Raw genomic sequence first — 27,005 nt, 5'->3', positions numbered from 1 at the left:
AATTAATTGATCCCTTAAAAATAAATGCATACAATGTAGTTGTGATGATTATTATACCTATGACAAAAAATGGTCCCAAAACTAATATAGTAAAAAAACTCCCTCTTCCCCACTCCAAACTGTTTGTTTTGATGTTTTCTCCATTTTTCTCTATTTAATGTTTATTTTCGTTCCATCTATCCACTGAAATATGAATGTGAAACTGTCTGCGCTAGGATCAAGTTGTATAACTGAATGCAATCAGCAACAATTTCTTTTAGACAGAAAGGATCCTTTGTTTTCTCCCCTGCCAAGGTTTAAGCCGCCTTCTTCACTAATCTCTGTTCATACCAATAAATAAATTGCTAGATTTGGCCGGGGGGTGAGGGGGTGGGCAACATGTTGAATCCCCCAGGGTACCTTTAAAACCTTAATTGTGGTGGGTGCGAGTGTGATCACAAGAGAAACTGCTCCAAGCTCCAGCCCAACAGAGCACCAGGAGCACCCCAGGGCAGCAAGGAGGGGCAGTGGGGTGCAGGGGAGAGGCGGCCAGGGGGGCTGCAGGACAAGGGGCTGCACACCGTACAGGAATTATGCCTTTAGAAACCAAACGGGTTGGGCAAACACCCTCAGCGAATGTCCCATGGTTTTAAAAGCAAGTTCAGAGGCAGGAAGCACAGACTGTCTCACATGCCCCTTCTTTGGTTTGCTCGGATACTTGCTCCTTCCTTTTTTGGTTTATAATGATAGTTTTATGCAGATTCAGACTTTTAAAAGGAGAAATTCAGGACTTGTCCTGCTCCAGAACAAAGACAGCGCTGCGATAACAGGCTGGTTTATAATTAGTGCAAAACCCACCTTGTATCCAGCTGCCAGACAGATCACCGGCTAGGAAAAATATAATGGGTAAGGCAGAGGCATTAACGAAAACATATCACTCCTAAACTACCTCCAAAGAAGAGAACTTGGTTACTAGACACGCAAAATAAAGCACGTGGCCTGATAGCTGCAGGGAGCAGAAACTCCTTGCCGCCGTGAGTTCAGACCTACATTTCCTCCCCTCACGCTGCAGCCCAGATCAGATAATCAAAATTGATAAATTCCTCAGGTGCCATCGCTGGGGACACCATTTTTTAATTTAGTGCCGCCTTGGCCATGGGGCAGTGTTTCAAATCTGTAACAACTGCAAGCAATGAAGAGAAACAACAGAGACTTAGGGAAATAAGGTTTCATAATGGAAACTTTCCACCTCCTCTCCCAAAGAAGGAACTTCCAAACCGAGATTTAAAGCAGATGAAATGCCTCACAACCAACATGTCATCTGGTGGTATTTCTCTTTCCTCCAAATAGTATGAACCAACCATTTTAATAATCTAGACAGCCAGCCTATCTGGGCTTGGCATTGACCCAGCATCATACCTAAAAAAGCAAGAGTGAATCCAAATTTTGTCTTTCCTTCTTTATCTTTTGTTGAGGCTCTGAACTGCTGAACTTCCTTACTATGATTATACTACGAAATTTGAAAGATACTTATCAATAGAAACCCCAAGACAAATTATTTATCATTAAGAAACAGATTCCCTAAAAAAAATCTGTAAAATTAAATCAAGCAATGCTGAATGTAGAATATATAATGTGTGGTCTGAAGTACATATAGCAATAGGAACAGGTCTGAAAGAGATCACTGTTAAACAAGGTAGCAATGCATTTTTCAAACAGGGAAGCTTTTTTAAAGACAATCTTATATCTTATGCTATGTAGGGGGTTTTTCTGAATTCAAATCCTCCGCAGTGATGCAAAGCGCCTCTTCTTCTTCTTCGTGCATCCTCCTCCACTTCCCCCAGCCCTTGTTCTCCTGAATATAACTCCTCAACGATACCCTGCTTTGGAGCTGTATCTCCCTAGGCCTTGAGCCAGCATGGATGAGTAAAATTTTGGGAACAATATGCTCTGTGACTGTGAAAAAGGAATGGCATGCCAACTACTTGTACCTCCTGCCAGCTGCTCCTTAAAGCATTAGTTGCCACTAGGTCTGGAAAAGTCATTTTGCCCCAATTCTGCCAGACAAGTGACAAAACTCTTGGGGAGCCCTTCTGAAAGGGGGGCAATGGAAGGGAGCACAATTAGAAAGGACTCAGCTCCCTGACTAGTGTAACTAAACACCAGAAGGTTTAGTGAGTTAGTGGTGTTATTAGCAATAATATTTCATGAAAAACAGCAATATGGCTACATTTTGCTGCAACACCTCAGAAGCACCCCAAACTCTTCCCTGTGAAGCCGGCCTGGCTTCCTGCAAGGGTGTGGTGTCTGCAGCAGCCCTGTCTCCGAGAACCTTCACTTATATTTTGAATTTCAAGGCCTGTTTTCAGCCCTGAGGGCTGGCTCTGCTGAACTCCAGAATAGAGATCATGCTTGTTCTCTTCTTTTAAAAATTTTAATCCTCAAAAAAAGGGAAAAAGGTCTCTCATCCGGTAACCATTTGGTACCTTCGGCTTCCTAAACTGACCTAACCTGGGAGAAAATTCTGATACAGATTTTGTGTAATTTCTTGAATCACTTCATCAGTAAACCAGCGTCATGTTGGGATCTCTTGGGTGGAGTGTTTTCCCCCACAACCCTTCTTTTGTTGCCAATGAAATTTAGTTTTACTTTCGGTGGAACATGACAACAGTTTTATCAATTTGGTTCCTGCTGCTTAATGCAACTCTATGGAAAATGCCCTCATACTACAGAAGAGGGCAATTACAGCACATGAATTAAAAGACGGGCAAATATCTTGTTACTGCTTAAAATCTGCTCATCAGCAGTAAGTTAGACTTTTGTACCCCTGAGTACCAATCCAATTGCTACAATACTCTACATACTGGGTCTCCTGATAAGAAAGCATCCTCACTCAAATTAATGAGGCTAAGTGGGATCATACCACTGACAGAATTTTTTCTTGTTTTGAGTATCTTCTCTCATTCATTTTTTCATGTTGACAATAATAACTTCTTGTTGTCCAGGATATCTGAAATTAGTTGTTAACATCAAATCTAGGACTGGCAGATTGTCCTCATTTGGAGACTCTTGCCTAAACATACTGTCCTCCCTGGAAATCTGCTGCTCCCCGCATCCCTGTGGCCCCAGCGCTCCACAAAGGCCTGCAGCTTTGTTCATGCCTTCAGCCAGTTAGGTGCATCATCCTTGTTTGGATTTGTTTCCACAGAGCAGCATTCACAGTAGCAAAAGACAAGAATAAGCAAATCTAGCAGCATGCAAAACCTGAAACTTCTTCACACTTTAAATTAGCGGAAATGAAGTACTAAATTCGCTGTTTCCCTCCGCAACACGTAAGCAATGTATGTGACTACTGAAACTTGGGTTACAGTCTCCGATCATCACTCTGCATGCACTGCCCTCCTGTGAGCACGCAGTGGCTCCAGTAAAACTGCAGTGGGATCACAAAATGGGAAAGACAAAATATCATGGAGAAATGTGAAAATAAATACCATTTGGTTTTCTGCACAGCAAGTACACTATTAGTGAAAAAGCATTTTGCTTCATATATAATTAGTTAAATAATGATACATCTTCAATCGTACAATAAAGCAGATAATACTTATTTTTCCCAAGACTTTTGACAGAAATTAAATGACAAATCCTCTGTAAATTGCCTGTTGATCTGTATGCAGGACAGTATTAAACAGATTTGCTAGATCATTCATCAAACCATTGTGTTCATTTAATCCCTGATTTTGCTCAAAAGAGGAAAATTTATCTATTATTGCTAGAAGCTGGAATCAAAGTATTAAACCTGATGAATGGATATCAGGACTAGGCTTGCCCTCTGAAGAAAGCATTGTCTCATAGGCATGCTGCAAGCTAAGAGCAGCACAACAGCAAGGACCATAAAACGAACCATGTGGTTATCCATGGACAGACAGCGACATCGGCCAGCACGTTTCAAAAGACTGCTCCCACCAACTCCTCAAGTTTTTAAAGTAGGGTGACTCAGAGCAGGATCAACTAATACGCTTGTACCTAGCCCTTTGGACTTCCCATTGCTTCTGCTCCCTGGCTCGGTGATGAATGAAGGCCACTGGGCTTGGGAAGGGTGTGACATGACAGCCTGCCCGGAGCAGCTGGCACAGCTTGCTAGCCCTACACGTTCACTACCGTGTATATGATGAGTCTCTAAATCCTGCATATTATTTGGTTGAATTTGGAAACTGAATGTAACTAAATGTAAACACCACGTGGTAAACACCTGACTACCTACAGATAGACATGTTTTTGCTTTTGCTTTTCAGGATAATGATAACAAAGCAACAATTTTGTCATCCCCATCCATCCCTGTACAGATCAGAGTGGTTGGAAATGTTGCTGTGAAATGCATGTCTCAGGATTATGACTTTTATACACAAGTACTCTTCCAGACAAAGCAGAGCATTTCTATTCACAAAGCAGCAGCATTTTCCATGACGACTGGCAGGGTTATTTTGTTTTGCTGTTTGTTTGCTTACATATTTTCCTTTTTTGAGAGAGTGAGAGCATTTATTCAACTGACTTTGCATTAATGAACTGCTAATTCTATTTATCCTTTTGCACTAGTGCTAGTATTTCACACAATAGCATTTTTCTGCCTTGGGAGAATCTGTGTCTTACACAGACAGGAAAAGATTATCTGAATCAATACATACGTCTATATATATGTGTATGTATATATATACACACACACATACATTCATACATACATATATATACACACATACATTCATATATATATATATGTACGTATGTATGGTTTTTAATGCCTTGAAAATTATTCCTGTATTTTATTTTAAATCCTTTATTCATAGGGAAAAACTAGTTTTCCCATGTGTATGAGAAATGAACATTGATCAAATCATTCCAAAAACTAAAGCAAACTTGATTTTCTTCTCAGTCTAAAAAGCCAGTAAAAGCATCTTAGAATTGCAGTGACAGGGAAAAGATACATTGTGTGCTTTAAAACATATATATCTTCAGACCAGTTTAATACTCAAAGGATTTGAGAAAGAGGGAGGAGGAGCTTTCACTTCATGGCTTTCTCTACATAGAATTTCTCCATAAATGCAGATGAAAAACTGTATCTAGATGCGGGAAGTCGCACAGAAAGCATTACCAACCCCCATTTACAAGCAAATTAGCTATTATGGCATAGCCTTAGAATACTACGCTGGGTTTACAGCTGAATTAGACTGTCATTGTAATAGACGGAGTCTAAAAATCCTGGCATTTTGCTCCATTCTTGAGCTTGGTTTTGCTAAAGCATCACCTTACAGAGCTTGCTTTCCACCCAGTTCTCTGCTCCTGAGCTTGCAAGCAATGTCCCTTCATGCAACTCGACTTCTCCAGCACTGATTTCCAGCATGAACAAGAGGCACAGTACAGCAGATCCCAGGTCCATCAGCTGTTTATAACTTTATCCCTTTTCACTGTGTGGATGCTCCAAAATCGTTTGTTCAAGTTAGCTCCTTAATACAGCATCATATGCATTTATCCTGTTTAAAATACAAAGCTGCAGTGTCTGTGACCTGTAACTGTGAAGATTACATTTCAGAATAAAACCCCAATTTAGGTATTGGTTTGTCATGTAAGGAAGAAACCTACAATTTAGTGATGAGGATAAGAAAGTACAATGTACATAATTCACATTGCCATGGAGAGCCTGGTCAGCTCCTAGAGATTACTTAGCACTGCTAAATGCTTGTATATATTTGCTTTTCTTGCAGATTACATGTGACAAGAATAGTCTTGGGGACTTATTACATAAGGAGGACTATTTAAAGTTTATTCATATTAGTGTAATTCTGACATTTCTAAATTAAAACCAGCCTGTTTCTTGTTCTTGTGGTGTTGGAGAAGCTCAGAGAATCTCTGGTATGGAAAATATATTCTCACTTCATAGCTCAGTGTTTCACACCGGGAAGTGACTTTCTTAACCACAGTGCACTATATTAGAACTTCTATTAATAATTTCTGTGTGCATCATGCACTGCACACTGCAGAATCTCCTGGTGAAGTCTAATCTCACTACCCTTACACTGACAAGCCCTCTTCTTGTAGTCATACAGATTTAATGAGAAAAAAAATGACTCTTTGAAGAAAGACTGTGCTGAATACTGAATACCTAAATTCAAGTCTACACCAGTGTATTACCAAAACAATGAGGTAGCAGTCCTTTTCAAAACAGGTTCAAGTTTTTGTGGCCCCTCCAACTGAACCACAGTATTTTAAACACCAACGCTTCTGGCGACAGAATACAATTTAACTTGCACAGAAACCGGAGTTCAAATATTAACAGTGGACTTCTTTGTTTATACAGAACCCACTGTTAAGGCAAAGAATTTGATTAATGGGATGCCAATAGCTTTTGCTTTTATCTAGCATCGTCTGCACATGCGTTAAGAACCACCATAAGAGGATCACATACTGGGTGCAGGTAGGACAGTCATCCCAGCAGTGCCTCCCAGCTGCTCTGCCCTGACAGGAGTAACCATGCAATGACTTTCTTGGAGCCATGCTGGACAGGAGAGCCACCCCAGTGGTGCCTCCTGTCACTCCCCAGGGGCAACTGGGGCAACAGGAAAAGAATTGCAGATTATCTGCAATGCCTCTGGTGAATCTGCACAGTTTTAGAGGCAGAGGCTTAGAAACAAAGACCAAAAAAAGAAAGTAGAAGTGTCATACTAAAGGCAAGCCCTCTCTAAGGAGAACTGTGGGAGTATCTGAACTTGGGTCACACTGTTTATAAAATTCACGTTGGAAATGTTAAAATCCATTTACTTGGTTGTATCTGGCTTAAATTTTAAGAGAGCCTCTGAAGAATGCTGTGCACAAAGACGCCATTTTCACGGAAAACAACTGTTCCAGGACATCATACAGCAATCAACTCCTGATCTAAATTTGTACGTGTATCTCAGATGATTGAGAATGTTCCACAATCTCCTACATGAAAACAGCACTGAGTTCCCTTCTTGTGCCAATTCCATCCTTTCTGTAGAAAGTGCTTCATCTGCAATATTCGGTCAGAACAAATTTCATAAATACTGCTTCATAGCTTCCATACGAGATATTGTAAAGAGCATAAAAATATGCAAGACTCCTTTACTTCCTCTCACAAACCAGACAAAGAAATATATTAGTGTGTGACACGTATTATGCAACATTTTGGATAGAAGTAATCAGGAGTACCACGTCTAAAAGGGACAAAAAAAATTAAAAAAAGGGAGCAAAGAATCCTGATTTAAACCTTGGCAGTTCCCATATGACAAACTGTTTTGAGAAAACATCCATATCAACTTGGATTAATGCAAATTAATTTTTACAGTTATTCTAGTACAGGTGACAAAAATAAAATCCTCACAAGCAGAAGTGGCAGATTTCAGTTATTAGGTGATAAAAGCTGCCCAACTAATCTAATAATTCTATAATTTCCAGGGACACTTCTTTAATGCTGCACATCTCTTGCCTTCTAAAATATTACCAGGTTCCTGCAGATGCGAGTGATTCAGGCACAGCCTCCAGAGCATTTTGGCAATTTTACTTCATAGTTAAAGTACACCACAGCACGATTTTATTAACTCATCTTCACACCCTCTAAGGCCAATTTCTGTTATCTTCTACATCAGAAGTATCAGAAGTATACCAGAGCAGTATTTATTCTGTAGAGCACATAACATCCTTTCCATGTGCTCAGTTATCAGTGCAGCAAGTCCTCTTGCATGTTCCCTTGGAATATCTGAAAATCATTGCTTAAAAAGGGCACGATGGGATTAACAAAAAATTATATTCTCCTTCAAGAAACATATAATGGCAACCGAATGGAAAATTACCAAGATTATGTAGGGGAAAAAACCCAAACCAATAAGCCTTACTTGTGCAACGTCTGAGACGGCCGGTCATTTTTCTCCAGTTGTCCATAGCAGCTAGTTTTTGCTTCAGGAATGAAGGAGTATTTTTCCAGCATGGCTGACGCAGCAGTGGCAATAATCCCAAGGCCATCCCGTACCCGAGCTTCTAAACTGTAGTCCCATTCATCATAAGATGCTGAAATGAGTCCTGAAGGAAACTCCTTGGGAGTGATCTCTGTGTTACCACTAACCAGGCTGGGAACTATCCAAAAGAAATCATAGCCAGTAAGGCCCAGGGAACGTGCCTCATCCAGTATGTAGACAGCTTCATCCTTGGAACAATATAGCAGGATAACTGATGAATGAATTTTCTTCAGCTGAATTTGGGTCTTGGCATCTCCAAAGGCGGTATCAAGTATGATGACATTCTGCATGTCCCAGCCCACAAAACTATTTTCCACTGTGGTCTTAATGACATTGATGAAGTCTCGATACCCAGGGAAGGTGGTGGTCACTAGAGAGAACACATGCCAGTCATAATCCTGCATGATCTTCAGCATGATGATGGCTTCTTGCTGGATGGAAGCCCCAAACTGGAAGAACGTGGACATCACATCCTAGAATACCAAACACAGTGAAAGATTACTAATTTTGTAGAAGTCTGAAGGGAATAGAATCTCTAATTCTTCTGTTTTCTTTGGTCCACAATGGCTACCAAACTTTCATTGCATTCCAATAACTTTCCATGCCTTATTGTATTCTTGTCATTAATAAGCAACACTGATCATAAGTACCACAGCTAATTACAGTATTTGCCAAAAAGCGACAAACAGATATTTACAGAGGAACATTCCGAGTGCTTGACCTCTTGAAGACAACAACTCAAAGCAGTACTTTACTGAGGAAGCTCCCTAGAGACAGCCACCCACTGTTAAACAACTCATCTCCAGCAGGTAGCTTTAGATTAATCAAACTTATTAGGAATGCAACCCAATAAATTCATAACAATTTTGAGTTACAAAGGAAATAAATTGCAATGCACATGCTGTGTATATATGAAGAAGCTCTGTACTTCCAGACCTAATGTCTGAGGAAAACTTCATTTCCACAGGTTCATGGGATTTGGTGGAAGCTGTCAAACTCTGCAGAAGCAGATTTATCATCCCCAGGTACTGAGTTCACTGCTGATCATGCTCCATTCCGAGCACATGGCCCATTGATGCCTGATGTAGAATTAACAGGATGGGACTCCAGAGACAACCACCAAGCTGCCAGCATTGTCATTAAAGGACTTAAACGGCAGTAAATTCGAACAATGGCCTCATAGTCTGTAACTGGTAGCTACGTTGCCTGACACAGCTGTGCTGTAGTTTGCTTGGAGACTTGTTTCTAGTATTTGTCTTAGGCTTTTACAGTGTTCATAATATTTTATACAGCATAAGGGCAGGTGCCTCTTATTTTAAAAACATCTATCAGAAACAGGCAACAGAAGAATATATTTTGCTGGCACTAAATCTATGAACATTTTCATTGGTCCATTTTTACCAAGTTGCTGCAAGATCCAGATTTATTTTTTAATTCTACATTCTAGATTTATATACCTCACAATTATTAGAGTACCAAAACTACACACAGGAAGCTATATAATTCTTTATTTTCATTTTACTTCAGTATTTATTCCTGAACAGTAGTAGCAACTTATGTGCATCGTTTTCAGATACAGAAAGCATGAACTCCTGCTGAAAGAAAAGCTTATGATTTAAAAATAAGATATTAACCATTCAAGATTTCTTAGGAAGCCTTTAGAGAAAAGACACACACAGTGCTTTTAAATTAAAGAGTTTTACAAACATGGTTGTGAACTGCTATCCCATTTTACACTTGCAAGGAACAGAAATAGAATAATTGACTTAGATTTCATGGCAAGGTGGTGTAAAGGTACACAATTATTACTGAGAACGATAACTCAGCTCTACAAGCTCTGCGTTTTGTCTGAAGAAACCTATTCAGAGCAAACTAAGTGTCAATATTTTTTTTAATAGAAGATGAGGAGTGTCATTACTTTCCAAGTGTCGAGAACCTGACACCAGGATTTTATATAGCTTGACAGCAATAAAAGTCTTACAACTTATGTCCGACCATGAGGACTGATAGGCATGGTACAAAACACACACTACTGGTGGTAATGAAATCATCTGCCATGGCTTCTTTGCTACTTCAAAGATGGCATTCTGAATGCCAGTGCCAGATCTGAAATGGTTTTGGGTTAATTACAGATGTTATACAACATATTTGGGAGAAGAACTGAATTAGGAAGATTTGATTGCTGAATGCTTCCAGCAGCTATTTCCTGGTGACCTGCACTTTATTCTTAGAAACAAACAAGCAAGGAAGCGTTTCGTCTGGGGACACTTACAGCTAACGAAACCCAGCACACACAAAATCTATTGAGTCAGCATTTAATGGTTTAATTACCGATTTACTATTACAACGTAAATTAGATATCTAGAGACAGTGCCATGAATTCAAGTTTCCTGTAGCTTCCTAATTGAACATAAAAAAATAATGTAATGCAAGGTCAATCACTTCAGGTTTCTTCTCCAGCTCTTAACTTACCATCGTTTTTACTTGTGATTACGCTAAATAACAATAAAAAGTAAAATAATTTACAGTAAATTAAATAGTTTATTTCCATCATATCCTTTTACTCTACCCTATTTCTATATATGGTTTACAGCCACTAATATAGTGGAATAATTCTTTCAAACAATACTTGATCCTTCCTGCATCACAGAAAACTTTTCCAATAAGGTAACTGAAGAAAAAGTCTTTGAGGACAAAACAACATGCACATGGACATTTCCAAGTGTGACCTCTATAACTAGTAAATACAGATTTTTAACCCAGAGCAGTCCTTGTCATCTTCCCTGGCAATGAGCAGCAGTCTTGTGCACAGTGGCCTCTGTCACCATTACAGGAGTCTGACAACAAAAGAAAAGTACTAAAACCAAATCTTTTCCTTTTGTAAACATTTTGTTAAGAAAATAGTGTATGAAAGGAGTTTTGATTAAACATTTTTGTAAAGTTCACACCCATATTACATGAACCCTTTTCACATAACTGTGAATGTGAACTTTAGTCAAAATCAGGCAACTAATACCAATTTGTGATCAGAATGGTGAAAAAAAATTGTAATTATATGGTGAAAATAAGTTTGGGTTCAGGAAAAATGGAGATATAAATATAACAAATGGGATTCTCATCTGAAGAAATGCCACGTAGCTCCATTGACTTCGTGTGATGCTTTTATAGAGCTGAAGATCTGACTGTACATGTTTACAATGAATTTGAAACAGATGGAAGATTACAAGTAAATTGCAGGCTTAGGAACTTCAGCAGATATTTAAATGCCTGTAAGGGGAATATTCAAGGACATATTATCCATTAAGATGGCGGGGGTGGGGTGGGTGGTGGAGTTCAGGGAGGAAACAGAAAAGAAATTGAAAAAAAAACTATAGGGGAGTCAACTATTATATCCTTAAACATCTACAGAAGTGTTCATTTGGGGGTTTTTAAAGCTTCACATTCTTTCCAAAAAGCATTATTATTATTCTCCTGCTTTATACAGACTTAGTGTTTTGTTACACATATAGAATTTAAGCTCTACTTTTCTATATCCAAAAGCAAACTGAAGTGATGTTTGTAAAAATCCAAAATTATCCAGTTATTTTCATCTAATTGTCATCTTGTCAGCTACCAAGACACTAGTCTAAGTCATTGCTGAAGTAGGAATACAACTGTAACAAAGCAGGTGCTTTAAATGTGCGTCATAAACAGGCTCTTTTTCTTTCCTCAATGGCACCATCTATTGAGACTATTGGTGGAGGATGTAAGGAAGCTGTACCACTTACACAATACAAGAAACTTTTATACAAAGCAATTCCACAGATAAATCTCAAAGCATGAAAATCAAAAGATGTGACGCTGATATGAGCAAAAATTTAGTTAGAAGTAGCTGTGGAAATTATTAAGTAATGCTTTGACTTTTCTGGTCTAGCTTCTTAGCTGGATTCTACCACAGCCATGTAAACAGCAAACAGCCATGAAAAGAGAAGGAAAAGAACAAACGAAAAGTTTTTGTTTCTTTCGGTCTTGCACATGAACATACAGTTTATAACAAAGCATCTCCCCTTATGTTTCACATCAGAAGGAAGTAATCCTTTGATTGCTTCTTGATTAACATTATTCTTGAATTCTGTATACAATACAAAGTTCTGCCATCACAGGAGAAATGCACTTCAATGCTCCCATGCTTGTGCACAAAACAGAGCAGTGCTCTCTCTGGTGCTGACACTTCGTAGATTAATACATTAGAGTAAGTTGCTTTTTAACTAGTGTACCAAGCCTATAAATCTGTCACTGTTGTCAGAATTGCACGTTTCACTTCCCCAGTTCCAACAAATTACAGGAGTATTTCTCTTGAAACCTCATTCTCAGCTATTTTCGTGACATCTTAAGTTTCCTAGCTTCAGCTTTTCCATGAGATCAGCAGGGCATATTCACAGCTGCTGTAACAGCTGAGGTAAGCCCTGACAGCAGTTTATGCCTACTAGGGAAAAAGCTGCAATAGTTGGTTAGTTCAGGAAAGAAACATTTTTTATCTAAAATAGTATACCTTTTGTTAAATGAAAATGAAATGCTAAACCAGAACAAAATAGGGGTCAACATAAGACCAAATCGATTTTTCACTTGGCAGACTTGTCGAGGACACTTGTTTCGCTAGTAAGACAATATTATGACAGGAAGCAAAAACCAGTATGAAACATGGTTTAAAAAGCAATCCAGAGGATGATGTTATTCAACTAGAAACAAGATTATTATGACAGGACTACAAGTAGGACTTTAAAGTTATCTTAATTATTTCATTCTTACTCACTCTATATCTTACACAGAGATCCAGCAAGAATTATTTTTCTCTTATTTTATACCACTATAACTTAGATATTCCATTTTTATAACAGATTTAAGGTGTGTGGCGCTAAGTCTACATATACATGCAAGCTGTTTCCTGTTTAATGAATTATAGTAGTTATTTGGCATTTTTATGAAGACTGGAAAAACTGAAGGAGATTAGTCATGAATTCAAGCTGAATAATTTAGCATCACATCAAAAATACACAGAAGGAAATTAACTGTACCAATCTCAAATGTAGGTAAATAATGTATCTTGTAGTGTGTTAACTTGGTACCATTTTTCTTCAATTACTTGAAATGATGTATTGATCCCCTTGTAAACATGAAGTGAATTGTGTTTATCTGTCACGAATATCTGGGTTTCAGCCATATGGTCTCCCTTTGTGGTATTATACAGACCCACATAAAACTTTCAGTAAATGCAAACACTGAAGTGGAGGAACTGAAAGGAAAACCTTCCCTCCCAAGATACCCTGCACATTTCTAAACTCTGAAGTTACTAAATTCCTGCCTCTATTCATTAGCGGTATAGAATATGCAATTCCCAACACAAACATCTCACCGAGGTGCCCAGGGAGAAAACTCCCCCATTATCACCATGGGAGCAATTTGGGGAAAATTATACAAAATTATGTACTTTCAGGCAAAGCAGAGCAACGTGTGAGGGTGGAAATAATTTACTAATTGTTACAAACAGCAGAAAAGACTTTCTTCCCAAGGACCTGTCACCTCTCTGGCCTCATCATGGCAAAAACATGCCAGACCCTGCCCACAGGTCTCTGCTGATACCAACCTCTCCTTTGGGAGCTGTGCTCCTGCCTCCCACGTGGGCTACGGAGCTGCTCGGGCCCCAGGTATCCCCCACCAACCACCATCACCCTGGGTGGGACCCATCAGCTGCCATCAGCCTGGGACAAGCTCAGCTGCAGCGAGTCCCAGGCCCAGCCCCAGTGGACACTGACTTGCTCCTTGCACTCATCCTCAAGCCTGACTGTCCCCTTGTCCTTGTCCCTGCACCAGCCCTCCCAAGGCACGAGCTGAGCTGAGCGGGAGGGAGGGGGCAGCAGGGCAGGGGCTCTGCAGAGGAGGTGCGTGGGCTCCCGCAGCCCTCATGCGATAGATTTTAAGTTCTCCAAATCCGCCCCCATAGGCCTGCAACTGTGTTTCACCACTTGTCACTGAGAAGACTAGGGCCTTCTAGCAGAGCTAGAATAGGGATGGAAATTTTCTTATTCTGTATTTTAACTGGTGCAAATGCAGAGCCACAAAATGTATAAAGGTCAACAGAAAGGACGAACTGAGCCCTCAATTTTTATTTTAAAAGTTTGCTCTGGGAGAGGAACACAAGTTAGAAAAGGGCAGAAGCAAGCAAGGGAGTACGTATGGCTTTCCAACATCTGACATGTCCCCTTTTATTATTTCAAGGAATAAATATCAGAGAAACATGATTTTGAAAGGTTAGCACTGGCTTAATCAAGCATGTTCTCTCCCATTTCCAGAGGGAGCCTGCAGGGATTCATTCTGCAGAGGCTTCTGTATTTCCAGGTCATAGTTTTATCCTAAGAATTTTGCTAGATAACAGATAGGTTGTGTGGGCTGTTTTTTTTTTTCTTTAATATATCTATTTAATTTTATACTACCTGCTTAGGTTATCTGGGCCTGCTACAAGATCTGAAGTTCATCATTATTGTTTTCTGTACCAGAATAGCAAATAAAGGAATGAGAAAAGGGTTTCTAGAGATCATTTCAGAGTCCACTGGTTTTTCATCCTTTACATTCTCCGAATAACACAGTGTCATGTCTAATGAATTAAAGCAACTCAACATGCCATTACAGTGAAACAAGATGACTTAATTATAGCAGAAAACTAGTTTTGCACAGGACTCATGAACCATTCCCTGGGCTGCAGTGGACCATGTGGGTTTTCAACACATCTGGGTTTTCTTTCAGGGATTCTTCAGACATTGGAAACCGGGGTGTCTCAGTTGGAGCTCCTGTTCAACCAGGACACGCAAGTGAAAAATGGTTTCAAAGGCTGAAATCACATCAACAAGCATGTAACCAAATTTGATAAAATCCTGAAAAGATTCGTGCAAACCAGCAGGGATTTTTGTGTGGTCATCCGATGAGAGGTTTATTCACAAGATGCCTCCTTTCTAGATAATTTTCAGCTTCCACAGTTACACAAAAATGTCTTACACCATGAATATTTCGATGAGGAAGGGCAAAATTGTGATTCTACAAAAAGACAGCATGAAGCTGGCTGTACTGTAGCTATTTGGAAGAGTAACAGCTACTGCACAGCTTTTGGGGTGAAAGAGAATCCCAACGAGTAGAAATAATACAGTTCTGATGCCTGCAGGGAAGATCAGGGAGAATAGAGAGTATTTTCAGGCAAGTTATATTTGCTTTGTATGTTCAAATATTTCTTGAATATATCTGTGACTTTTTAACCCATAAAGGATCATGTGGTGCTGTATATCAGAGTAAAGTGTTAGCATTATCCTAAAATATTTTTCCTTTATGGAGAAGATGAGATTTTTATAAAAGTTTCTCATTTCCCATAAGTATTTCACCATGAAAATAAATATTGAAAAATGTTTGTGACCTAATACATCAATAAGTTAGCAAGGAGGACAGATTTTATGCCATAGATTATAGCTCAGTATCATTTCTCTTATGCCCCTTGTCACAACTGCAGATAAATGTTTTGCCATTTTTTAAATTTAGGGGTCTGACTTTCTCATGGTTTGTACAAACAGCATCCTTCTGCTTTATTCATGTAATTAGTCAGCACTAAACTGACGCAAGTAAATATTCTCTTGAAGAGGCCAAAAAGACCTCATTTTCCATGGGAAAATTACTTTAAATTAGCCATGCAGCACATCTTTCACCTCAAGGAACACCTGAGTTCACATGGAGAGCTCTTCAGTCTGTCCTTTCAGTGAAAACTCTTCAAACAGTTGTTATGAATGACGGGAGAGCAATCAGGAAAGTTAATGACTTTTCAAAGACAGAGAAAGCAATTGCCGTGAAGATACTCCAACAATATTGGCAAAAGTAACCATTTTTTTGCTGTATAGAAACGTTCATCTGCCAACATTCACATTAGATACATCACACAAAGCTGTGGTGAAAGCATTAAAAGAAAATTGGGTCCAGAGCAATGTGAGAAAGTTTAGAACAAACTGATGATGATCTATTCTGTACAGGTTACCTACCTGGATGGGAAAAATGCACGAGGAAACAATGCTATAAAATGAGGTAGAAAGAAACCCAAACCATGATTTTATTGCAAAACTTTCAAAATATACTTGTTGGAAGGAGGAAGGCCTAGACATTTTCAGAAACAAACCTATACATTTTTCAGAATCACAGAAAGCTTTTCACCAGGTAACAGAAATAAAAAGGGCATCAGTGAGCTTAAGAGGGCATCAGTGAGCTTGTGAATTAGCCCGGTGAAAGGGCAAGGCTCAGGAAATCCAGCAGGGATAGATGCAGATGTCCAAGGAAAGGAAAAGTCTGGATAACTTTCCTCTCCTAGGACTGGTGCTTCATTGTAACTCAGATAATTTTCCTCTAAAAATAAAATACCACAAGGACATAGGATGGATGAAGGATACCAGCCAAACGAAAAAACGATAAAAATCTTGGTGTATAGACTACCCATCCCCACTATCCAACTCTCTTATATTTGCACTGGGGCATTGTTTACCAATGTTCATATCAGTATTGAAATATTATGTATTTTACTGCCAAAAGAACGTGCTGGGCTATGTAGAATATCTCACGTTCCTCAAGTTTCAGTTTCTGACTATAGAGAATTATCTATCAAATCAATTAATTCATTTACTTTAAACCACATCCGCTCCCATAAGGCCATCAGAGATAAGCTTCTCTTGATTCATGCGCAATTGAGGGAACTTTAATGCATATAAAATCCAAGCATTTAGGTTACAGTGAGTTATAGTATTTCTTGGAGCGGACCGCTAGTTCTAATTATAAATCTTGAAAACAATCCTGCTGTTTATGGCCATGCTTACTGAAAACAACTTTGTATATGGGGTTTAACTGTCTGGTTTCAAAATGAGGCCCTGATAGGCAGGCAGATGGATCTCTGACACAAAGGAAGACTCCAAGGAACTCCAAAAAGAGAATCAAATGAAAAGGCAGTGTTTTATCTTCCTCTTTCAATAAAAAGTGAAGCTTCTAATCTGGAGTGGTTTTTTATATTTTCAGTAAAAAAAAAAAAAAAATTCTAATAGTATTTTACTGCCCCAAACGGTTATATCACTAGACTTTAAAAAGTGCAATGGCCACACTTTGTCTGATTAACAGCTTTTTACAGCACCAGCCTAGTTCATTTTTTTTTCAAAATCAGTCACCCAAATTGATTTTGCTCTACCCCAGCCATAACTTTAAACACGCACACAAATTACTGTGAGCCATCCACAGAGTATGCTAGAATCCAATTTACTTGACATCTTTTTGGGTACCTGCTAAATTAAAATACATAGATTTGGTACTTTTTTTTTTTTTTTCAGTTCAATGACAATATTTTAGCTAAGCAAAATTTCATGTGTTTACATAACTATTGCTGTGGAATCCAAAAAATATCAGCTGTTTGAATAGCTTTGGACATTTTCAAGAATCAATGCTATGCAATAATCCATCCCCAGGACAAATTTTCATTTTAGTTGTTTGGTATCTAAACATGTCACTTAACTATAAGATGACATCACAGAGTAATTGAGATCTGTACTGTATATCTCCAACCTATAGGAAAAGTTGTTCAGAACAAGGATTTAGTATGGTTGAGGATGAGTATGATTCTCTGTTCAAATTTTCTATCTTATCTTGTGTAAGTATTGCACAAGAAAATCCTGCAATAGCAAACTGCTTACAGCTCATGCATCAACAAAATTTGCAAAAGGATTTTCATACAGTTTTTGCCATTAGGAGCTTCAAAACCAACACCACCCAAACTTACTAATCCTGTAAGCAGAATCAAAACTTTACTTACCCACAATAAAATTTAAATATGCTATAGCCAAGAATCCAGCATTCAATCCAGAATCAGTAATAATCTATCATTTAGGGGCAGCTGAATCAAGCCAAATAGGCGATTACTTACAGTATGTCTTGCATGTATGCATAAATGCCACTCGCTATACAGAAAGATATGCATAACTAAATATCAATAAAAATACCTTAAGATAGCATCTCCTTATCTGAAAACATTTGGTTTCAACTGAATGCTAAAATACTTTTCACTTGTGTTGACGATGAGAAGCCAGAAAACCATTAACTAAGTAATTTCCATACATCTACACTTAACAAGTAAAAATGAAGGCAACAACCTCCCCCTCCACCCCCCTTCACCAAATGGTGAGTATAAAATATTAAACAAATAAGAGAAATACAAAGCCAATTTAGTTTTTTTACTGTGTGCTTGTAACTGTGTGCTTTTCCTTTATGAGCCAGGACTCTTGGACTAGCCACCTCTGTGTCCCTAGTTTGCTTCAGTGGCATTGGACTGAAACAGGCTGGCTGGGGAGGACAAACAGATGGACAGATGGGAAGGAAATTTTTCAAGGCGGTGGCTGAACAGAGTTCAAGGAGCCATTCAGAGCAGTTTTCCATGGCAACAGAGATTTGTGGTATATATTCAAGTAGCAGAGGAAGATGATGATAAGACAAGAGATTCAAGATTCTTGATCTCCTCAAGAAGACACATGCATTTCAGTTCCCCAGGTAGTCCAGGTGCTAAACAAGAGATGCAAAACTGACTCACCTGCCTTTGGAACACAAAAATCACACAAACATCGTAATTTATCCAAAGAACGTATGCTGCTTTTAAATTCTTCTAGAAGGAAGTGTTTCAAAACACTCGGTATGCTCCTCTGCTCTTACAATCAGCAAACCTGAAGTGAGGAAATACCATTTATACTTATCTTTTATATTATCCTCTTCAGGCATCATCTTTGGCCTCTGGGCAAAGCTACAGCTGCTCTTCTGTTATGCTGATAGAAATTACACGCTTTCTCAAATTAAGTGATCAGCCCATCACTCTAGCAAGGAATATCCTTTTCTATTGTACATTTAACAGCAGCAGGTCAAAAGCAAATTCAGTTACAAAATTTCTGATGTGTATGATCACTATCAGTACTTACATATCAGCTTAGCTCAAGACAAGAGGGTGGCTAAATGCATATCTTACAATGAATCCTACTGATAATAACATAGGCCAAAGTACACCAACCATGGATATTTCACCAGTATTCATTGCAGAGTCTTTGAACAATCACAGCTGAAATCACAAAACAAACCACATTTGTGTTAAAGTAGTTGCAAAGTCTCAAGTACTCAGACCTACTGCATCCATACAAGAAGGAACACAGGAAAGATGTGGAATGAGGAAGAAAGTGGAATTCAGCTGTGGACAGATGCAACAGCTTTGCAATATCAATGTGCTAATGAGACAAGGACATAAGCATTTAACATTTTGTGATGGATGGTAAGTAAGGTAATATAACAGAGATATGCAGACAAAAAAAAACATGTTGCACCTACTTTTTCTGACTCTACCCACACTGTTCCACATCTTCGACTTAAATCTACATCATCTTTTTGGCATTCTGTTTAAGGATGCATCAACTTATTCAGTTGCAAGAATACCACACATCAACGTATTTGCCAAGCGTTATTCCCATGAGCAAATAATATTCCAGGCAGAAAAGCTTTACCAACATATATTCAAATTACTGAGATTTTTATATGGGTAGTAAAACTATTTCTTCTATGAAATAGCTTAGCTCAAGTTACTTTCCCTTAGATAAACAGAGGCAAAGTATTTTTCAGCATGGTTCTGATTTACGGTAAATATCAAAGGGAAAACAACTTCAAGAAAGGAAATATTCAAAATGCTAAGTTTAGGTCCTTAGGAGGCATAGTAATTCTTTCTAGAAATTATTACAGTTATACTAGACACAGTAAATACTGCACTGCTACAGCAAATTGAGTATCTCGTTTCCAGCTATAAAAAAACATGTTTGTACAATGTTCAGTATGGTGCGAAGAGGACTGAAGCCATCTTCCTTAATCTCCACAATATCTTTATACTTTGAAGAGAGAGATATAATAACCCTTGTACTGAATACCAATAAGTAACAAAACTATTATTTGTGTCGATGTTTTCAACGCCAGAAATTTTTATCTGTTGCATTTGACAACACCATGCATATAGCTATTTCCTAGATAGGTACACCATCACAAAAATGAATGACTTCTATAGATTCCTATGAAAATATAAACTTTTTTCATTAATTAAATAATATTTATATTATAAATAATATAAAATAAAATAAATAAAAATACTAAATAAAGGATTTTTCTAACCTAGGCAGGAAACAAAAGATTTTTAACTAATCTCAGTATTAGACTACAACAGTTAATGGCTTTCTTCAGGTGTCCACAATGCAACTAAATTGTGAGTAGCCTCACATCTAAATTCAATGGGGGTTCCGGGTGCCCAACAGCCTCCAAAGGTGGGCATGCTCATGCAGATAGGAGCATCTGCACAGGTGTGAGAGTTTGGCCATGTCCATTTTATTCATGCTACTACATGTGTTCTCAGAAAAATGTTTAAGTAATCAGTTAACTGAAACAGATTGTCTACCAAAACAAAGTGGGGTTACTTGCTTATTTTCATTAATGGAACTGTGCATCAAAGGGATTTAGATACCAAGCCTTTGGGTTCCTTTGAAAAAAAGCCTTTTGTGTAGGACAGCTAACAACCAAAACATCTGTTCTTACAAGTTAAATGCCTTCAGTTCCACAGATAAAAAACAGTACTCATTACAGTTCAGGGACCTTATGTAAGAAAGCTTGTTAAGAAAGTTGCAATTGCAGTTTAGATTTCAGTGTAATAGGCACAAGGGATTGTGCTTTGCCTTAAACTAGTGTATCTTGATTTGATTCCATTTGTGTCCCATAGTGCCATACCCTAGAACAGCAATTTTAAGTTTATAGACTACAAGATTGCTCTTCTTTTCCAGGTCCTTTAGAAATAACCCATGGACCTTCTGGTGTCCAAAATCCAGTCTGAAAAATACTGAGACTTGAAAGCAGCATCCTAGCCATTTCCATCTGATACTTGCTATATATCACTAATATGTATCACTATTATATATATTGTAATGAAATATATATATCACTATGACTAAACATCTTATTAAAATAAATATTTTAGGATTGATCCTCAAACTTGCCGCAGCTTACTGTGACATGATGTACTACCAAAAAGAAGAAGAAAAAGCCATGAGCTGATTCTTTGCAATATAATTCACCAAAACTCCTGGAATACGCGTGAAATGTGGAAGAACAGAAGACGACTTCACTACACAGCTCTCACTAGGCAGCTCTGGTGTTCCTTTCCTTGAATCATAATTCTCTACATAAAGGCAATGCGACTTCGAGTTTGCCAGATGATGATATTTCTTGTTACATCAACAGATAATTAAAAGAAGATGAATAATGAAGCTGAAACAAATCTCACCCTTTGTGCAAGGAAGATGGATCTGTGGAGCAAGCAGCGATTGCCCTGTGTTCAGGAGCAGACACAGCTCATTTTAGGGAGAGGGGTGTTGATTTTTCAAATCCCTACTAAATAAGGCCGTCTTCCTGCACAGTGTGTATTGAAAATCAGGAAAGAAAAGAAAAATTAGATGTAAAAACTATGCCATATTGCTTGACATGTGAAGTAGAATTGCTCCCCCACATGAAGCTCTTCAGGAGGTGGATACCTGGCTGGATAGAAGTTCATGTGAGATCCGTGATTCTTCTCGGTGGACAGACATTTGTTGCTATGATTGCAACAGTCTGTCAGTTCATTAAAAAGCTCACAGAAGTAAACAGAAACACTCACATAGAGAAAAGCATTAAGTAATCAGTTCTGGTCCTCCCTGATTCCTATGGGAGTAAACTTGGTTGCTGAAGATCAGGACAGGAGCAGATACTGAGAACCAAATTGTCACAATAAAACATGCAAAGATCAAATGACCGTGTTTGTGTTGCCAAACACACATTGCAGGGAGCGGGTCAACATCCCACAATGTGGGGGTTTTTTTCTCTACTCAGCTTTCCTTGCACAGTGCAGCCTAGCACAAACTTCAAAATCACTGGCAAGGAATATCCGAAAGACCTTGGATAATGGGAGCGGAGGAGAGGAGTACGATCCTGTGCATTGAAAAGTGAGCAGTTCCTCAGCATAAACCTGGATGAGAAGGGTAGATGTTAGAAAGCATAGAAGGCATCACAAGAAAGGAGCCAGGTATGCAAGTACCTACTGACCCATGGGCTGAGCTCCCTGCTCCTGACAGACACTGGCTTGGCCTCCCTCAAGTAAAAAATTCATCTAGAACACTGAAAGCCATTTCTGGTGGCATCTCAGCTATTTCCAACACATGCTACACCAGTTCCGCTGTCCAGAGCTGACACAGAGCCAGAGACAAACATTCAGCACGTTGGAGACACCATTAGAAATAGATGAATAGTGCAAAACAAATTAACTCCCTCATGGGTGGCAGCAGATATTTTCTTTTTCTATTTGTAGATCGCATATTAGTAACAAATATTTGGTCAAACACTGGTTCTTGGTAAAAATAGTAAGTATGAAAATTTTACCCCACTTCAAACAAAACACCTTGATTTGAAAACACAAACACAAAATCCTCTGTCACATGAATTCGTCCTCTCTTTCAGAAAATATAAAAAAGCATAGAGCAGAAGTAATAGAATGTGACAGGTGACTGGACACAAATCACAAACCGTTAAGGAATGCCCTTTACAAAAGCCCATTTTCTTAAACACCCTTATTATTAAACAAATACTAAGAATAACATGTTTTTAAATAAAATCAGTGAGGGCCTATAAAACTCACTAAATTACAGCAGTAATTATCCGTTATTCTTAGTAATGTAGCTTAGCCAGCAATAATCTGCCTGTCGCTTCAGGCTGTATGTGCACAATGACTGTATCATAAAAAGGCATTTTCACAAAAGCTGCAATTCAACAGCCATCAATTTTCGAAGATATTACAGGTTTCCTTTGTAACAAGGAGTACAGCCTTAGAATAAGCAAGAATAATGCATTTCCTTGTAAATCTTCCCTCCTGGTACGTGCCCTCCTGGAAGACTTACTTTTCCCCAGTGAGACATAGAACAATTTAGCACAAGTCATGTTACATGCCACACCTCATGAAATGTCTTGAAACCATCCACACAGAAATAATTTCTAGTCTGCTCTTTCAAGTGACCGTAAGTCTGGTCCAAAGTGGGGTTTACTACTACACACGGGTGATATGTGTTGCTATGCATAACCATAACACAGCATGTAACCTTGCAACACAGAATATAACTTTACTTATTTTATCTTGGTGTATCAAATGATAACACGTCATTTGGTTGCAGAATAAAAATTAAAGCTGAAAAAATTGTAACTTCTATTGTAGTCTGGTAAAAGATTCAAACACGTAAAATATGCTACGTATAGAATTATGTAAACTGAAAGGCTTCTGCACAATGAGTGCTTCATCTCTCTCCAGGAGATTAAGCAGCACATTGTCTTTTAATATTTTTTTTTTTTGGCCAAACTCATAAAGGAGTTAAATTTATTATTATACAGTCACTCCACAGAAACAAGACACACTAACATTTTCTTGCTTACTATGAAAATATCAAGCAGCTTATGGTGATCTGTTAAAATATTCCATTTCTTTTTTCTATGAAAAATTGTTTTTCTTACAACCTCACCTAAACCTCCAAGAAAGAACAGATTTTATGGATTATTCATGAGCAAAATTCAACACAAAGCACAAAATTCAGTATAAATAAAATTAACATAATTAAAATAATATACAGATGCTTGGTACTATGGCAGAAATAAGCATATATGGAAAAGTATTGTCTGCTCATAAGGAAGGATTCAAATTATTACTTGAAAATGAGACTACTAAATCAAAATGAGAGCTCAACTGAGCAATGATATTTGTACATTTGGAAATTAAATGGATGCATAAGGGATATTCTCATAATCTCATTCACATAAATTGGTATACAATGAGAATTTGAGAAGACAGTGCTAAAAATGATTGTAGTTTCTTCAGCAAACAATCAGAAGAGATACAAATGAGGCCTCCTTGCTAACACCACTATCTGGGAAGACTTTGTCATCTCTTCAGTTTCTTTCAGAGAACTAGTTAAACGCACACAGGTGCCTCATGAAGCCCACAGCTAGGTGCATATTCCTACTTACGAATATGAGGTAATCTCCCAAACTGTTTAAACATTTTCACAGCTTCTTAACATAGTTAACACAGACCTCTTCCAACCCCCACCAAGCAGCAGCTGAAGAACGTGTTTATGTGAAACCAGAAGCACCTTTATTTACTGCAAAGCTTAGGATAAATTCCTGCCCAATTCAGAAAGATTGGGCCCATGCACCTAAACTCTTCAGGATCTCCAGACAGACTCAGGGTATTTGATGACTAAGAGGAGCAAAAGTTTAGTTAGCTAATGTGATTCAGTTGGCTATACACTCATAAATCAGTTTCAATTACACCCCTCACCACACAAAATAGAGAAGTCAACCTCTTTTATGCTCACCACCTGGTTTTCTGAGACCTATCTCTACACAGAGACTAGGATGTGGTCCCATACTCATCAAGAGCTTAATGTACGTTTTTTAAAAGGGTGTGATGACCAATTTTTATATACTGAAGTACTATAAAAAATTGGGGGTCAGGGTAGGAATGGGGACGGACAGATGACCAATCTAAATCATTAGAAGTAAGCCATAGTAAGCCATGATCTTTAAATAACTGCTGTGGCAAGGCAGAGCAGTCACACCATTACCAAATTATGGCTAACTGTAGGACCACTTGGTTGAAGGGAACTTTCTACAAATTGTGTTAGTCTTTATATTACTATTTGAACTACTGTTACTTTCTTGTCAAGGTAGGGAATTCAATCACTAGACCTCCAGAACAAGTATTTTAGCTTCTAAACAAAGTTTGGGAGAGCACACTGCTCCAAGACATTCTCATTAACACGTTTCGCCATTGCACAAGTTCTGCACTCCAAGACCTACAGACTGGGAAATCTTGTAAATCATGAGAACAGACAACTTGGCAGACTTGGGTTAGATTTCTCAGGCCAATGAATGATAATCAATATTAAAGCCAGCTGTATTTAAAATTATTTAACCAATGTGTCCCACTCCCCTCTTTTTATTGACCTCTAATTTGTTACCTCGCATCAGCAGCAGTCCCCCTTGTGATGCAGCTGGAAGAAAGATTCATGTGAATACTACTTGGTTGCTTCAGTGCAAAGTCAGTCAGGTTGTCTTAAACAGGCTCTCGTGTCTCATTCATCTTAAAAATGGCGAACTCTGCTCTGAAGATGATGAAGGGTTTGCAGCGATTTTCAGTACTGCCGGAGCAGTAACCTTGAAGGAGAGGGATGATATTGAACACCGCAGGACTGGAGCAAGGGATGCAGACTGGAGTGAAATAACTTATTTCTACAATTATTATCTGATCATAGACTTAGTCTCCTATATTGAAATGTATTAAACTAGTTACATCTCTAAAGTTTAGGTTACATTCAGAGATTGCATCGACATTAAAAACTTTCACTAGTGATTAGAATCTCACTGACATCTGTAATGATATAGATTACTAACTGCAAAGGAAAGCAAAAATTACATCACATTCCAATTTAAAAAAATCATCCCAAAATCACATGTCCGCCTATTTAAACTCATATACAGGATTTGTATTTTCTATCTGAGCTGTAGCATCCAGGGACTATTTGGAAATATTAAACATACACTAACACTAAATTTCAGCAAGCTTTGCATTTATTTAATGCAGTCTTTGCAGATAATGTATTACACATCAGCTGTGCAGCTTCATTCATTGTGCTTTGCACTCTTTTGCACTCTCTGACCATCCCTTGTATTTCTAATTTGGCCATGCAGACCACCATAAGAAGTGCCCTTTTTTGTTGTGGTATGTTTTTTTTGGTTGTTTTTTGTTTTTGTTTTTGTTTTTAAATATCTTTGCAGAGAGATATGAAAACCTGGACATTTAAGAACAAGTACTAATGATGCAACCAATTAATCAGTGCAACCAACTGAACATGCTAGGTAAATTATGTAAAGAGAATAGGCCAAAAGTATAACAACTGTAATTTCCATCAAAACAGAACATAAAATGCACACTCCTTCCAAACAAGCACTGGTGCTAGCTGTGACATAAGGTCATGACAGTTTATTAGGCATGATCAGCATGCTTCACTCTTACATAGCAGAATGCCCACCGGTATCCAATTAAGTTGAGGGTAGGTAACGAGTAGGTGACACCAGCTGACTGGAGTTACAGGATTAAAAGTAAAGACTACAGCTACAAGAACCTCTGGAATAACCTGTTCCTCGACTAAGTTCTACCTTCTGAATTGTCATAAAGCTGTTCAACTCCCTGTAGGACACCCTCAGTCTTTTCCAAGTCATGTCATTATACATATCTAGGCACCACTACATCCAACATTTGGAGGCCATGTAATAAAAACCTCCTTGAGAACAAATTTGCAGACTCTATTTGTTACATAATACGACTAGTGCATATAAAAATATGAACAACAGCACATATAATACAGACAATGCACAGACAGAATCCCTATATATACCCTCAAGTACCTGTGTGTTATATACACACTTATACACACCCAGCAACAACATATTCCTCCTGTCATACCGACTCCATCATACTGAGTGGTGCCTTAATAGTTGATGAGTAATTTGAAGAAACTATGAAACCACTGCAGAACCAAAGACATTTACTACTTTAGTCATCAAAAGCTTAAGTATCAGACTTTATTTTAATCAAGCGAGTTTTATAATGCCAAAACCATTTCAGTTATTTTCCAGTAGAGGGCAAGAACAGTGATTTCTAGTTCATTTACTACCAGAAGAACAGTACCTGTAATTCACCCATCAGCTGAATTAAGCACTAGAATAGCAATATTAATCTAAATGGATGTTTTGAAGACTTGTGATGAAGGTAAGCAGTGATAAAGCATTTTGTTGCTTGTTTTTTTTCAGAACCCACGTCATGTT

The 27,005-nt window shown here is 38.3% G+C and overlaps 1 protein-coding gene across 1 annotated transcript in view; it reads right to left on the bottom strand.

Moving 5' to 3' along the window:
• The window catches only part of GRIN2A (glutamate ionotropic receptor NMDA type subunit 2A), a 186,466-nt gene that overhangs the window by 72,100 nt on the left and 87,361 nt on the right, over positions 1–27,005 (bottom strand). Inside the window, exon 3 of the mRNA XM_086472887.1 lies at positions 7,881–8,473. Within this exon, the coding sequence (XP_086329013.1) occupies positions 7,881–8,473 (593 nt within the window). The remainder of the gene's footprint in view (positions 1–7,880; positions 8,474–27,005) is intronic.

Source organism: Leptosomus discolor, chromosome 14, assembly GCF_034619465.1.
Source record: "Leptosomus discolor isolate bLepDis1 chromosome 14, bLepDis1.hap2, whole genome shotgun sequence".
Classification (NCBI taxonomy): Eukaryota; Metazoa; Chordata; class Aves; order Leptosomiformes; family Leptosomidae; genus Leptosomus; species Leptosomus discolor.
This window is presented reverse-complemented; position numbering and strand designations above follow the sequence as displayed.